This window comes from Electrona antarctica, assembly GCF_951216825.1.
Source record: "Electrona antarctica genome assembly, chromosome: 18".
Taxonomy (NCBI): Eukaryota; Metazoa; Chordata; class Actinopteri; order Myctophiformes; family Myctophidae; genus Electrona; species Electrona antarctica.
In genome coordinates this window covers 5,282,432-5,294,139 of record NC_136799.1, presented here as the reverse complement: position 1 = coordinate 5,294,139, position 11,708 = coordinate 5,282,432, and the positions used below count along the sequence as shown (strand labels likewise).

The 11,708-nt window shown below is 42.8% G+C and overlaps 2 protein-coding genes and 1 long non-coding RNA gene across 3 annotated transcripts; 2 read left to right on the top strand and 1 right to left on the bottom strand.

Moving 5' to 3' along the window:
- Positions 1–5,745, top strand: LOC306941964 (uncharacterized protein). Its single transcript, XM_079527609.1, has 6 exons — positions 1–69; positions 1,391–1,517; positions 2,596–2,770; positions 3,552–3,691; positions 4,289–4,398; positions 4,633–5,745. Exons 2-6 carry the CDS (start codon positions 1,509–1,511, stop codon positions 5,177–5,179), a joined length of 981 nt encoding a protein of 326 aa, XP_079383735.1. The 5' UTR covers positions 1–69; positions 1,391–1,508; the 3' UTR covers positions 5,180–5,745.
- Positions 4,639–8,433, bottom strand: LOC306941965. The gene is made up of 3 exons (XR_013792221.1): positions 8,325–8,433; positions 7,285–7,463; positions 4,639–4,770 (listed from the first exon to the last, which is right to left on the bottom strand). It is a non-coding gene; the product is annotated as an uncharacterized lncRNA (long non-coding RNA).
- Positions 8,434–8,643: 210 nt separating this feature from the next.
- Positions 8,644–11,708, top strand: LOC306941962 (uncharacterized protein). The gene is made up of 2 exons (XM_079527608.1): positions 8,644–8,784; positions 10,387–11,708. Exons 1-2 carry the CDS (start codon positions 8,732–8,734, stop codon positions 11,405–11,407), a joined length of 1,074 nt encoding a protein of 357 aa, XP_079383734.1. The 5' UTR covers positions 8,644–8,731; the 3' UTR covers positions 11,408–11,708.

Genomic DNA, 11,708 nt, shown 5'->3' with positions numbered 1-11,708 from the left:
ACAGGGTCCAAATTAACTAATAACATCCTACAGTCAAAAATACAAACAAACATGGTGGCTAAAAACGAGGTTGGTGTTTTTATTACTACACTTTTAACAGAAATAAAGCGTTTAAACTAAAACATTTACAATTTTGCCATGCGGATAGTTTGTATACCAAACTGACGAGATCAATTCAAGACTCGTATATGTATTTAGTCTCGTATCGATGATGTTCACATAATAAACAAATGTCAACATCGATCAAATTAATCTACGACAGTCTTGATCTAAGATTCTAAGGCTAGGTGTATCTTTATTTGAAGACACAATGTTGACAACGAACGAGTGACGAGATTGTGATCATGATAGATTAGTGACACACACTCACAATGTATGTTAATGGTAATAACACATTTGTAACTAATATGAATGATGGACTTTTTCCACCCTTTATATAATTCGATTGATTGGTACATAAATGATAAAAATAGGTCCTACAGTTCAGAGTACATGTCATGGTCACAGAGTGAAGATGAATTGAAGATGAATTGAAAATGGTGGACCCTGTTGTAAACAAGTGTAGGCCTAAAGCTTTAACAGAGTATCGTCCACAACATTGATGATTGATTGATTGATTGATTGATTGAAATATGTATTAACAGTTTGCAGAATGACAGTACATTTCTAGCACAAACTCAATACAAAGACTGTTAACTGTGAGTGGACGACCCAATAAAGCATTACACTTGTTTACAACAATACAATACAATTTACCCAATTGTTCAATTCATCTTTTTTATTGAGTTGTGCTTTGAGTTGTGCTTTCATGTGAAATGTACCCATTATGCATACTGTTAATACATACTAATAAACTATATTTGTTTTTTTAATTACACATGAAAGCATACAGATTGTGCAGTTTGACCCACCAGTCTTGGAGATATGGCTTATAACATAAGCCATTTCTGTCTTTACAGAGATACTGAGAAAATGTCCACCTCTTTGTTCTGTGAGATTGTAAACACAATCTAATCTATTTAATTCACATTTCAGTGAATCTGTCTGGAGCAGGCATACATAATGACATCTCAGTTACCATTTCTTTCTAATTCAAAAGTAAAACAATAAGATCATTATTAAAGCAGATATATAACATTAAGATCTGAGGTTTACTATTTGCATGTAAAATGTACAGAAAAATAATAATAATAAAATATACTATGCCATTGAACAACCCACCCAGACAAAAGAAGATATTTCCATATTCCCAATTTAGTAATTAAGCCAATTCCCCAGACCCCAGCACCCCTGCTTATGTTATGTACGTGTACGAGTAGCCTCGGCACCCAGGCTTTTATTTTCGTTACTGCACGAGTGATCCATATGATATCCCTTTTAACCTCCACAGCCACAGTAAGTCACTGGGAGGACGGTGAAGACGGCAACGAGGCTCCTCTGATAACTCCAGCCATCAAGGCAACCACCTTTCTTTTCACCTGGACAGTGAAGGACCTACAGTAGCACATATGGAGGAGGTACAGTACACGCTCCCCAACCGGCCTCCTGGTCATTTTGTAGGGATCGTACCTACCAGGGACTTGCAGAGAGTGTCTGAGGGGCAGGGGCTGAAATCCCGTAAGAGGGCACTTTTGGACAAACATAGCAGATCTACAAGCTCACAACGCGTCGCGCTGCGATGCGTTGAGAGCTTGTAGATCAGCTATTTTCGGGGCGCAAACCCAGCACTCCTTAGTGGAGATGCGGTGTACGACAGTGGATTTCTAAACAAATTTGTTCAACGCAAAATGTACTGTGTTCAAGTTCAGGAGACTTCGGGGGGAAAAAAGCAATTCTCCTGAATGCTGCCTTCCTACATTCGTGGTCTGGAGAGGGCAGTTGTTTTACAGACGGGTAAAGGGGCAGGGGCTGAAGCCCCCTTTGATGTCTATGTGTGCTGTGCACGTCCCTGGTACCTACATATTTGACCAACTGCACCATCCATCCATCCATCCATCCATCCATTCATCCAGCTGGAAACGGTTATTACTACTTACTAGTTATTTATGACTTGCCCCCATTCAAATTGGCACACATTTGATCTCAGGTGGAAATCAACTTAATAAATGCCAGAGACGTTAAGACGAACTAAATCTAATTATGCACTGTTTGCCAGAGCCGTAAAGACGGCTTTTTTGAAGAAAAAAAAAATATATTTCTTTTTTTTGAAAATTCCTCTAATCTGGTGTGCAGGTGATGACATGCACAATATAATTACATTTTCTTTCTTTTATTTATAATGTGCTTCGAAAACTGGTGTCCACCAGGTGGCACTGTTAAACCGGGTAGCTAGCCTATAATTTTCGTTTTCTTTTTTTTTTTAAATGGGCTGGTAAAATATAATTCTTTTTTTTTTCTCCAGACCGTTTTCGAATGAAAAAATATGACTTGTTATTTGAATGTAGACTGTACGTTTCTATGAGCATAAAGAGGAAATAAATTAAAACATAAATTAATAGCAGTCCGGATAGGCACATTTCTATTGTACCCCCATTTGAGAAACAGTGAGCCTTTTTTTAACGCAGGACTGTTATTTTCCCTATGTTGTTCCTTTAGGTACATAGCAGCGTTTTTCTCAAAACAAACCCACCGCAGGTGACCAAATGCACGGAGTGCTGTTCCCTGTTCCACTGCCCGCTGTGCCCCACTCGCCGCTACAGGCCTCAGACGACAGAGGCCAAGGTCTTGCAGCACTTGGAGGTGCATAAAAAAAAATCAGTCCAATATGAAGGTTAGTTACTGTCTATATACGCTTTGTGGAGTTTGTGCTATGCCATTATTACCTGTTTGTTTGTACTGCTGCTAAGTAAACGTACTCGTAATAACACCACATACTAATGTTAGGAGGAATGCAAGAGCGCTCGCCCCAAACCACACTTGCCCCGGGTCAAATATGGCGTTCCTTCCTAAACCTTGCCTTATTCCTAAACGTAACCTCAGTAAAACTATACCAAACATAACCTTATTCCTAAACGTATCTCTGTAAACTATGCTGAAACATAACCTTATTACTAAACTTAACCTCAGTAAAACTATACCTTGCCTTATTCCTAAACTTAACCTCAGTAAAACGATACCAAACATAACCTTATTCCTAAACGTATCTCTGTAAACTATGCTAAAACATAACCTTATTACTAAACTTAACCTCAGTAAAACTATACCAAACATAACCTTATTCCTAAACGTATCTCTGTAAACTATGCCAAAACCTAACCTTATTCCTAAACTTAACCTCACCTCTGTAAAAACGAATACGAGAATACAACGAGCGTTCCTATTACTGTTAGCGGTATAGGGTTTATACTTACTTTCTTTTTGTTTTCTCGTTTCTTTAAAACACTTGGACTGACCCACCTCTAAACAATGTCTCTGTTTTTTGAAAGCCAGTCCATCTCCTTTTGTTTCTTACTTTCCTTGGTTTTCACCTCTATCTCCCTCCAGGTTAGTGTTATTTCATAGCAGGGAAACCACACAATGTTGCACAATATGATGCTTTGGTCTCTTTATAGATTTCTACATTACGAGATGCCATCAGGCCTGCAGGACTGGAGGATGCCATTTTCACTGCCCTTTCTGCAGTAAAACAATAATGAGAAGGGAGGATACAGAGAAGCACTTGACAAAGTGCCGACCACAGCCTGTTTTCCAGGTGCATATTTTATTAACCCTCTGGCACAGCTGGGTGGTTCTTTTTCTCCACATTATTCACTTATTGTTTTGATCATGTGTCCATGTGTCCATACATTTTGGATTTATTTTTATGTTAGATGTTCAAGCTTAGCTCCTGCAGTACTTTATGTCTAAAACACATGTGCAGACACAAAAGTTGCATTAACGAGTGTTACACAACAGGTGGTTTCGAGGAAGCAATCTGCCATCTAGCCGTGCTAGACTCAAAGCGAGCATGATGGAACGCCTATGATTGCTAGGCTAGTGATTTTCTTGGGACATTTGTGGTCGTAGTGGCTACATCTGTCATTACGAAAATATGTTTTTTTGAGCGAATATCTAGTTTTAATGAAATTGAGTTCACATGTTTTTTTAAAGGCTGTTCCTGCAGCAACGCAGGCGTGCATTAATGGCGGTAAAGCACACCCGCTCGTGTAATATTGCTTAATTAAGAGTCAACCAATGTACTATACTGTACATATACATTTATACAAACGTCCCAATGAATTCCAATCAATTTTGCAGCAAATGTACATATCCCTAATAGGTGTGCATTGAACACCCTTTTGTGTCTCAGGTAGAGGATTGTCTTCGGGAAAACAAAAAGCTAGGTGATGATCCCATCCCTGACAGACAGGACGACACATCCGATGACAGCAGCAGACAGGAGGAGGACTGCAGAGCAAGGTTATCATCCTTTTGGATTTTTCATTTTAGTTTAGTTCAAGTTCGTTTTCTTTTCGAATATTTTTTTTAAACGAAAACTAAGGACGTTTTGTCTATCATTTCAGTTCGTTTTAGTTTGTTTTGTAAACACAATACAGTTTCGGTTAGTTATCGTTTTTTTATATATATCGCTTTTTATTTGGTTCAATTAACAAAAAATACTTTTTTCAATTTTAATTTTCATTATTTTGTTAGTTTTCGACGCATCCTCGAGGAGGACGACTGCAGAGGACGGGAGGACGACAGCAGAGGACGGGAGGACAGCTGCAGCCCTGGCCTGGACAGCCCTCCCCGACGGGGGGACGACAGCAGCCCCGGCCTGGACAGCCCTCCCTGCAGAGTGGAGCAAGCAATTAAATCCACCACACGCACTAGCATTTGTCAACACTGCAACGTAGAGATCCTTACAAAAAACATGAAGAAACACATTTACAGGAGACACGCGGACACTGCTGTCCGAGACACTTATGCCGATTCTCATCATCGGGATGCCAGTGTCCCACCCACTGCATCCACTGTTGTTGAGACCAAAGGACCTAAACGCAGAACAGGAGAACACCCGGAGAAGAATGGCTACCACAAGCGACTGCTTGAAGAGTTGGATGAAGACGAATATTTCTTTTTAAGCTTACTCCCTGCCTGTAAACGCATGGCTCCGAGAAAGAAGGCACAGCTAAAACTAAGTATTATGCAGATGGTTGCACAAGCCGAGTTTGAGGACACCGATGACGGGTTGTTATAAATGCAATCGTGGTGCAAACTGTCTTTGTGTTATACCTGTCATTGTGCACCTCTGTTGACGAGACACATTTAACTATAATCATGCAGTTTGCATCGAAATTACATATTGATTGATTGATTGATTGATTGATTGAATACTCAAGAAATGTAAACGAGGGCGTGGCGGTCGCTGGGGTGTGGTCAGCACTGGTCTGCTGCACCTGGCCGGCAGGTCACTTCCTTCCCTGTTGACCGGGTGTGGCCAATGCTATAGCTGGTGCTGGTTTACACCTCGGTGATGGCTGCGGCTGGGGCGCCCCTCCGTGGATTGGTCTATAGCTGGAAGCCTGGAGGACAGGGGCATTGACTTGGCCAATCACTGCTGACCCGCCAACTGGAGAGTGCAGTGGTTGAGGGTTGGAAGGTTGGAGACCACCTGATGACCTCTCTTCCAGGCCAAGGCTTCATCCATTAGAAATGGATTATAACCACATCTTTTGTGTTGTATTTACAAACTGACATCAACAAATACAAACACTATGTATATGTACAAAGGAGTAAAAGAAAAAACGGTGTCCGTGAATGACACCTGCTTTAATATAACCGGTGTTAACCCCTACTACACGCAGCTTTGAGGATGTTTATTTTATGTAAATTGTACTGCATCTGCATGATCTGATGACAAACTAGAAAAAGTGCCCTTCTGGGCACAGGTCTCCACCAGGAGGATAGGAGTGTGTGTGTGATCTTTGGCAAAATGTTTAGGAGCATTATAAACGTGTGTGTGTGACGCGGCTTGGCCTGTTGTAGCGCCACCATGAGGCTGATTTGAAAACTGTCAAGTGGCATTTCTTCCAAAGCCTAGTGGGAATATGCATGCACAGTTTCACCACAATCGGACGCTGCGTTGAGTAGTTGTGGCGATTTGTACAAAGCGGGTACAAAGCGGGCTACTCCTGAAAAGTTTAGAAGCCAATCGTAGCCAATGAGGGTGGATTATGAGAAATCAAACAAACCCGTCTTGATCACATGACTATGAAGAGCATGTGTACCGATTTGCGTGAAATGTGGCTAAAATCTGAAGGAGTAATATCAGAAAATGTGTTTTACATATGTCGGCCTCCTGGTGGCGCTATAAAGATCAGATGTGAAAAATTCCAGGCAAAGGTTTTTCCTTGGCCTCTAGGGAGTTGGCATACAAAGTTATCCACAGATCCGTGCAGTTAGAGGTAAAAACACTTTTCGGCCAGTTATAGCGCCACCATGAGGCTGAGTTGAAAATGTTTATGTGGCATTTCTTCCTCTGCCTAGTGGGAATGTGCGTGCACAATTTCACGGAAATCACACGATGTGTTCATGATTTGCAGCATTTTGTTTGAGACTGAGCACTCCTGCGAACTTTGGAAGCCAATCTTAGCCAATCAGGATGGAGTCTGAGAAATCTGAAAGACCTGTTTCGTTGAATGGCTCTAGAGAGACTGTGTACCAATTTGCGTGATGTTTGGACAAAATCTGTAGGTGTACTGTCCAAAACCTTGTTTTGCACAAAGCGGCCTCCTGGTGGCGCTATAACAGGCCGTTCTGGATAATTTGGTGCAGAGGTTCATCGTTGGCATCCAGGGAGTGTGTGTTCAAAATGTGGCATCGACCGGGTTAACGGTGCCGGAGATTAGCTGTTCACAGACGGACGGACGGACAGACAGACAGACAGACAGACAGACAGACAGACAGACAGACAGACAGACAGACAGACAGACAGACAGACAGACACACACGGACGGACGGACGGAGTGCAAAACATACTCTCTCCCCATGCCTTCGGCCTGGTGGAGACAATTATTTCAACACAGTACGGATGTGAAAGTTTTGCATGTCAAGTAGTGTATATGGTATCAGGTATGGTCGCCCCTAAACCATCTCGCCCCTCGATTTTTTTCCGCTGACTGCTCGGTGCCGCGGTTCTTGTATTCTTTATTTTGTTTTACCGAGAATAAGGTTAGAAATAAGTTTAGGGTTAGGCGTAGTTTTACTGTGGTTAAGTTTAGGTATAGGGTTAGGTTTAGGCATAGTTTTACTGAGGTTAAGGTTAGGAATAAAGTTAGGTTTAACCGTTTAAGCATCATTTACTTAGGTCACTTTAGGAATGCCAGGCCGCGCAGTTCCGCCAGCTGCACGCCCGGAGCCAGTTGGTAAAGGGGCGACTCGTCTGGTGTTCGTGTATATCACTACACACACTTGCAGGAAACGGCAGGGCAGGATTATAATGAAGTGGCCACAGCAGGTGAGCTATGGTCAGGGCGGAGTGGCTGGAGTAGAAAGACAGACAGACAGACAGACAGGAGAGAGAAACAGGGAAAGACGGGTTGAGAGACAGATCATGACAGTAAATGGTGCTGTACAAGGTTTAGCCACTTTGAAAATAGCCGATCTACAAGCTCATAATGCGCACTGTGAGCTTGTATAGATTGGATCAAATGAAACTGGACGTTCTTGAGTACCTTTGGTACTTTGATACCAATACTTTTGTACTTTCACTCAAGTACATTTCGAATTCGGTACTTTTACTTGTAAACAGAGTATTTCTACAATGCAGTATTGATAAGCCTATTTTAGTAAAAAAAGAAAAGTGAACTTTCCCCTAGCTCTGGTCCATAGCCCTAATGTCCTTTGCTGCCGTTGCATTAAGGCTCTGCCACTCTTTGCTTCTAGCCCTCGCATGAAATGCAGACCAGCCTCTCCTCTGTAGCGGAAATATAAAAAAACGTTTTACCTACTCACCAATACAAAGGCGGTTTGTGTAATTAGAAAGCCTACTTTCCTTAGTGGATGCACTCGGAGCCCCCCCACCACATGTATAAAATGCACAGAAAGGGATTGTTTTTCCACCAAAAAACAAAACAAAAAAACTTTTAGTTACTCCACTGCCTATAGGCCTACCGCTATTGCCAAGAGAAAAATCTCATAGACAAGATTTTCCTTCCGGAGAAAAGAAATCCCTTTCTGGCCTAACTTTCCCCATAGTTATGGAAAGTTAGCAGAATTCTGGACCAATCTGGTAAATACATGTGTTCATAAAGATGTCTACTATCACCTCTGAATTAGTTCCAACCCAACTCCCTTGCTTTAAGTAGCATGTGATGGGTCAAACTATAGCACGAAAAACTAACCTTACGGCCTTAGCCACTTTTCCAAAATGTGATTGTATGTATGCTTGGAAGTTGGAACTCAAACTCAAAAGCACATTGGCTGGACCCGATTGACCCCTGTCCCATCCACCCATCCATCTTTTATTTTGAAGGCACCAGACGGAAGCCTCTTTTCTCTTCCCACCGCGGCTGACTTGACGCTGCTTGATGTGATGATGGCGGTTGTTTGTTTGGGTACAGCCAGGCTTCTGCGTGTGCATCCCGCATCCCTTCCATCTACAGCCGATCATTGATCAATCATTTGTGATTAATTACCCCCCGCTGGCCCCGGGTTCTGGAGGTTCATCATCACCACTGCCGTCCGTGGTTCTGTTCTGACGCTGATGTTTTTAATATAAATATATGCACTAGACTGACTGACTGACTCCATGGAATCCAAACGGGTCGAGATTCCTTCGGGGGTTCTGGACGACCTCTGCAGGTAAACCAATGATCATCACAACAGGGGAGGGGGGCATATAGCCCCTTTCGGGATCCTTGGTTACCGAGTCGACCGTATACAGAAAAGGTAACAGAGGGTCCCGAAAGGGGTACATGGGTGTGACCCGGCCCGGGTACCCGGCTGCTGAGTGACAAAAACGGGCCTTGACAGCCCATACATCCACACAGAAAAGTCCTATATTTGATTGCATTAAACGATGTTAAACTCACTTTGCCATTCCACTTGCCACTCACTTTATGCAGTTCCCCACTTACTTATCTTAGTCCCCTGGGACCCTGGATTTAGGCCAGGGACAGGGTTTATAGGTTTACTTTTAGGTTTATTGTAAGCTGGGAACAAATAACCTTTTTTTGCAGGGTAGGGAAGAACCACGTAGCCTATATGTACGGTAGCCGCAATTTGCAACTCTAGATTTTTTTATAATGGGATGAATCTAGAGTTGCAATACCCTCCAATGACTCCCCACTCATCATTTTGCGTTTGCGATCTGCTTGTCTTAAACGACGTTAAACTCACCAACATTGCAGCTGTAGTCCAAGCTTGAATTATTCTCTTTCAATCTGCCGAGCTTGTTTTTCATAAAAATCCCCCGTAGACATGTTATGAGCTACTTTCTGTCAAGAAATTCTGTGCAAGTGATTCTTTTTCTAAGTGCTGGAGTTTGGAAGCGCTCGTCGTAAGTCACTGAACGTCCCTACATGCATCTGTTTCGCATTTGCACATAATGCAGGAGGCAGCAGCGCGACCCCTTAATACAAACGAGCGCTTCCAAACTCCAACATTTCTTCTTCTTGACAGAAAGTAGCTCATAACATGTCTACGGGGGATTTTTATGAAAAACAAACTCGGCAGATTGAAAGAGAATAATTCAAGCTTGGACTACAGCTGCAATGTTGGTGAGTTTAACGTCGTTTAAGACAAGCAGATCGCAAACGCAAAATGATGAGTGGGGAGTCAATGGAGGGTATTGCAACTCTAGATTCATGCCATTATAAAAAAATCTAGAGTTGCAAATTGCGGCTATATGTACGGTAACACCCTGGTTGGTTCCGAATCATCCTGCAGGTTCTTCTGTCTGATCCACCAGTTGATGCCAATATATAGCTGTAGTCTTAATTGGACCATCTCAGAGATGTCTTCTGACTGTGTCTGTGTGTCTGAGACTGCTGTCTTCTCTCTGAGACTGACTGTCTTGTCTGCATGTGACATTGTGAATTTGGAATATGGAATTGCAGAGTGGGAGAAAGGCCCCTATAGCCTAATAAGATTTAGACTCTTGTAGATGTATTTTATCGATCAGTTATTAGTAGATTCTATTTCTTGATGATACTAATAGTTGTAGTTAGTTTTTATTCGTTTCAAGTCTAATAAAAACACATTATTTAGTTTTAAACTTATTAAAACTGTGTTAGTTTTAAACTCAATAAAAGATATTTAACAATTATTCATATAAATAAATTGACAAAAAACGAAAACTTATGGATCATTTTTAGCTAGTTTTGGAAACACAATACAGTTATACAGTTTCAGTTATTTTTATTTAGTTTTGTTTTCGTTAACAATAATAACCTTGCTGTGCAGTGGACAGGAGGATGACTGCAGAGGACAGGAGGACGACTGCAGAGGACCGGTGGACGACTGCAGAGGACGGGAGGACGACTGCAGCCCTATCCTGGACAACCCTCCCAGACGGGGGGACGACTGCAGCCCTCCCGGCAGAGTGCAGCGAGCAATTAAATCCACCAAACGCAAACGCACTAGCATTTGTCCACACTGCAACATAGAGATCCATTCAAAAAACATGAAGAAACACATTTACAGGAGACACGCGGACACTGCAGACGGCTGCAGCCCTATCCTGGACAACGCTCCCCGACGGGGGGACGACTGCAGCCCTATCCTGGACAACCCTCCCCGCAGAGCGCAGCGAGCAATTAAGTCCACCAAAATCACTAGCATTTGTCCACACTGCAACATAGAGATCCATTCAAAAAACATGAAGAAACACATTTACAGGAGACACGCGGACACCGCAGACGACTGCAGCCCTATCCTGGACAACGCTCCCGAACCGGAGGACTACTGCCGCCCTATCCAGGACAGCCCTCCGCGATTGGAGGACGACTGCAGCCCTATCCTGGACAACCCTCCCTGCAGAGTGCAGCGAGCAATTAAATCCACCACACATAGTATTTGTCCGCACTGCAACGTAGAGATCCATTCGAAAAACATGAAGAAACACATTTACAGGAGACACGCGGGCACTTCTGTCCGAGACACTCATGGCGATTCTCATCATCGGGATGCCAGTGTCCCACCCACTGCATCCCTGAGGGCTGTGGGCCCCTTTGCACCGCCTTCAGGTGCCCGGCCCACTGTTGTTGAGACCAAAGGACCTACACGCACGACAGGAGAACACCCGGAGATGAATGGCCTACACAAGGGTCTGCTTGGGGTGTTGGATGAAGATGAATATTTCTTTTTAAGCCTGGTCCCTGCCTGTAAACGCATGGCTCCCAGAAAGAAGGCACAGCTAAAACTAAGTATTATGCAGATGGTTGCACAAGCCGAGTTTGAGGACACCGATGACGGGTTGTTATAAAAGCAATCGTGGTGCAAACTGTCATTGTGCACCTCTGTTGACGAGACACATTTAACTATACTCATGCAGTTTGTATAGAAATTACATGATATATAGAAATGTAATCGGCATGAGGTTTATACTCTAGTCATACATTAAGGCTAAAATGATAACACACAAAAAGTCCTGGGACCCGTTTCCATTGTGGTCCTATGCACAATTCATCAACATAGCGTACAAAAACCATCAGTGAATGCACCTCCTTTAATATAACCAGTGTTAACCCCAGCTTTGAGGATAAATGGTAAATGGTAAATGGTGC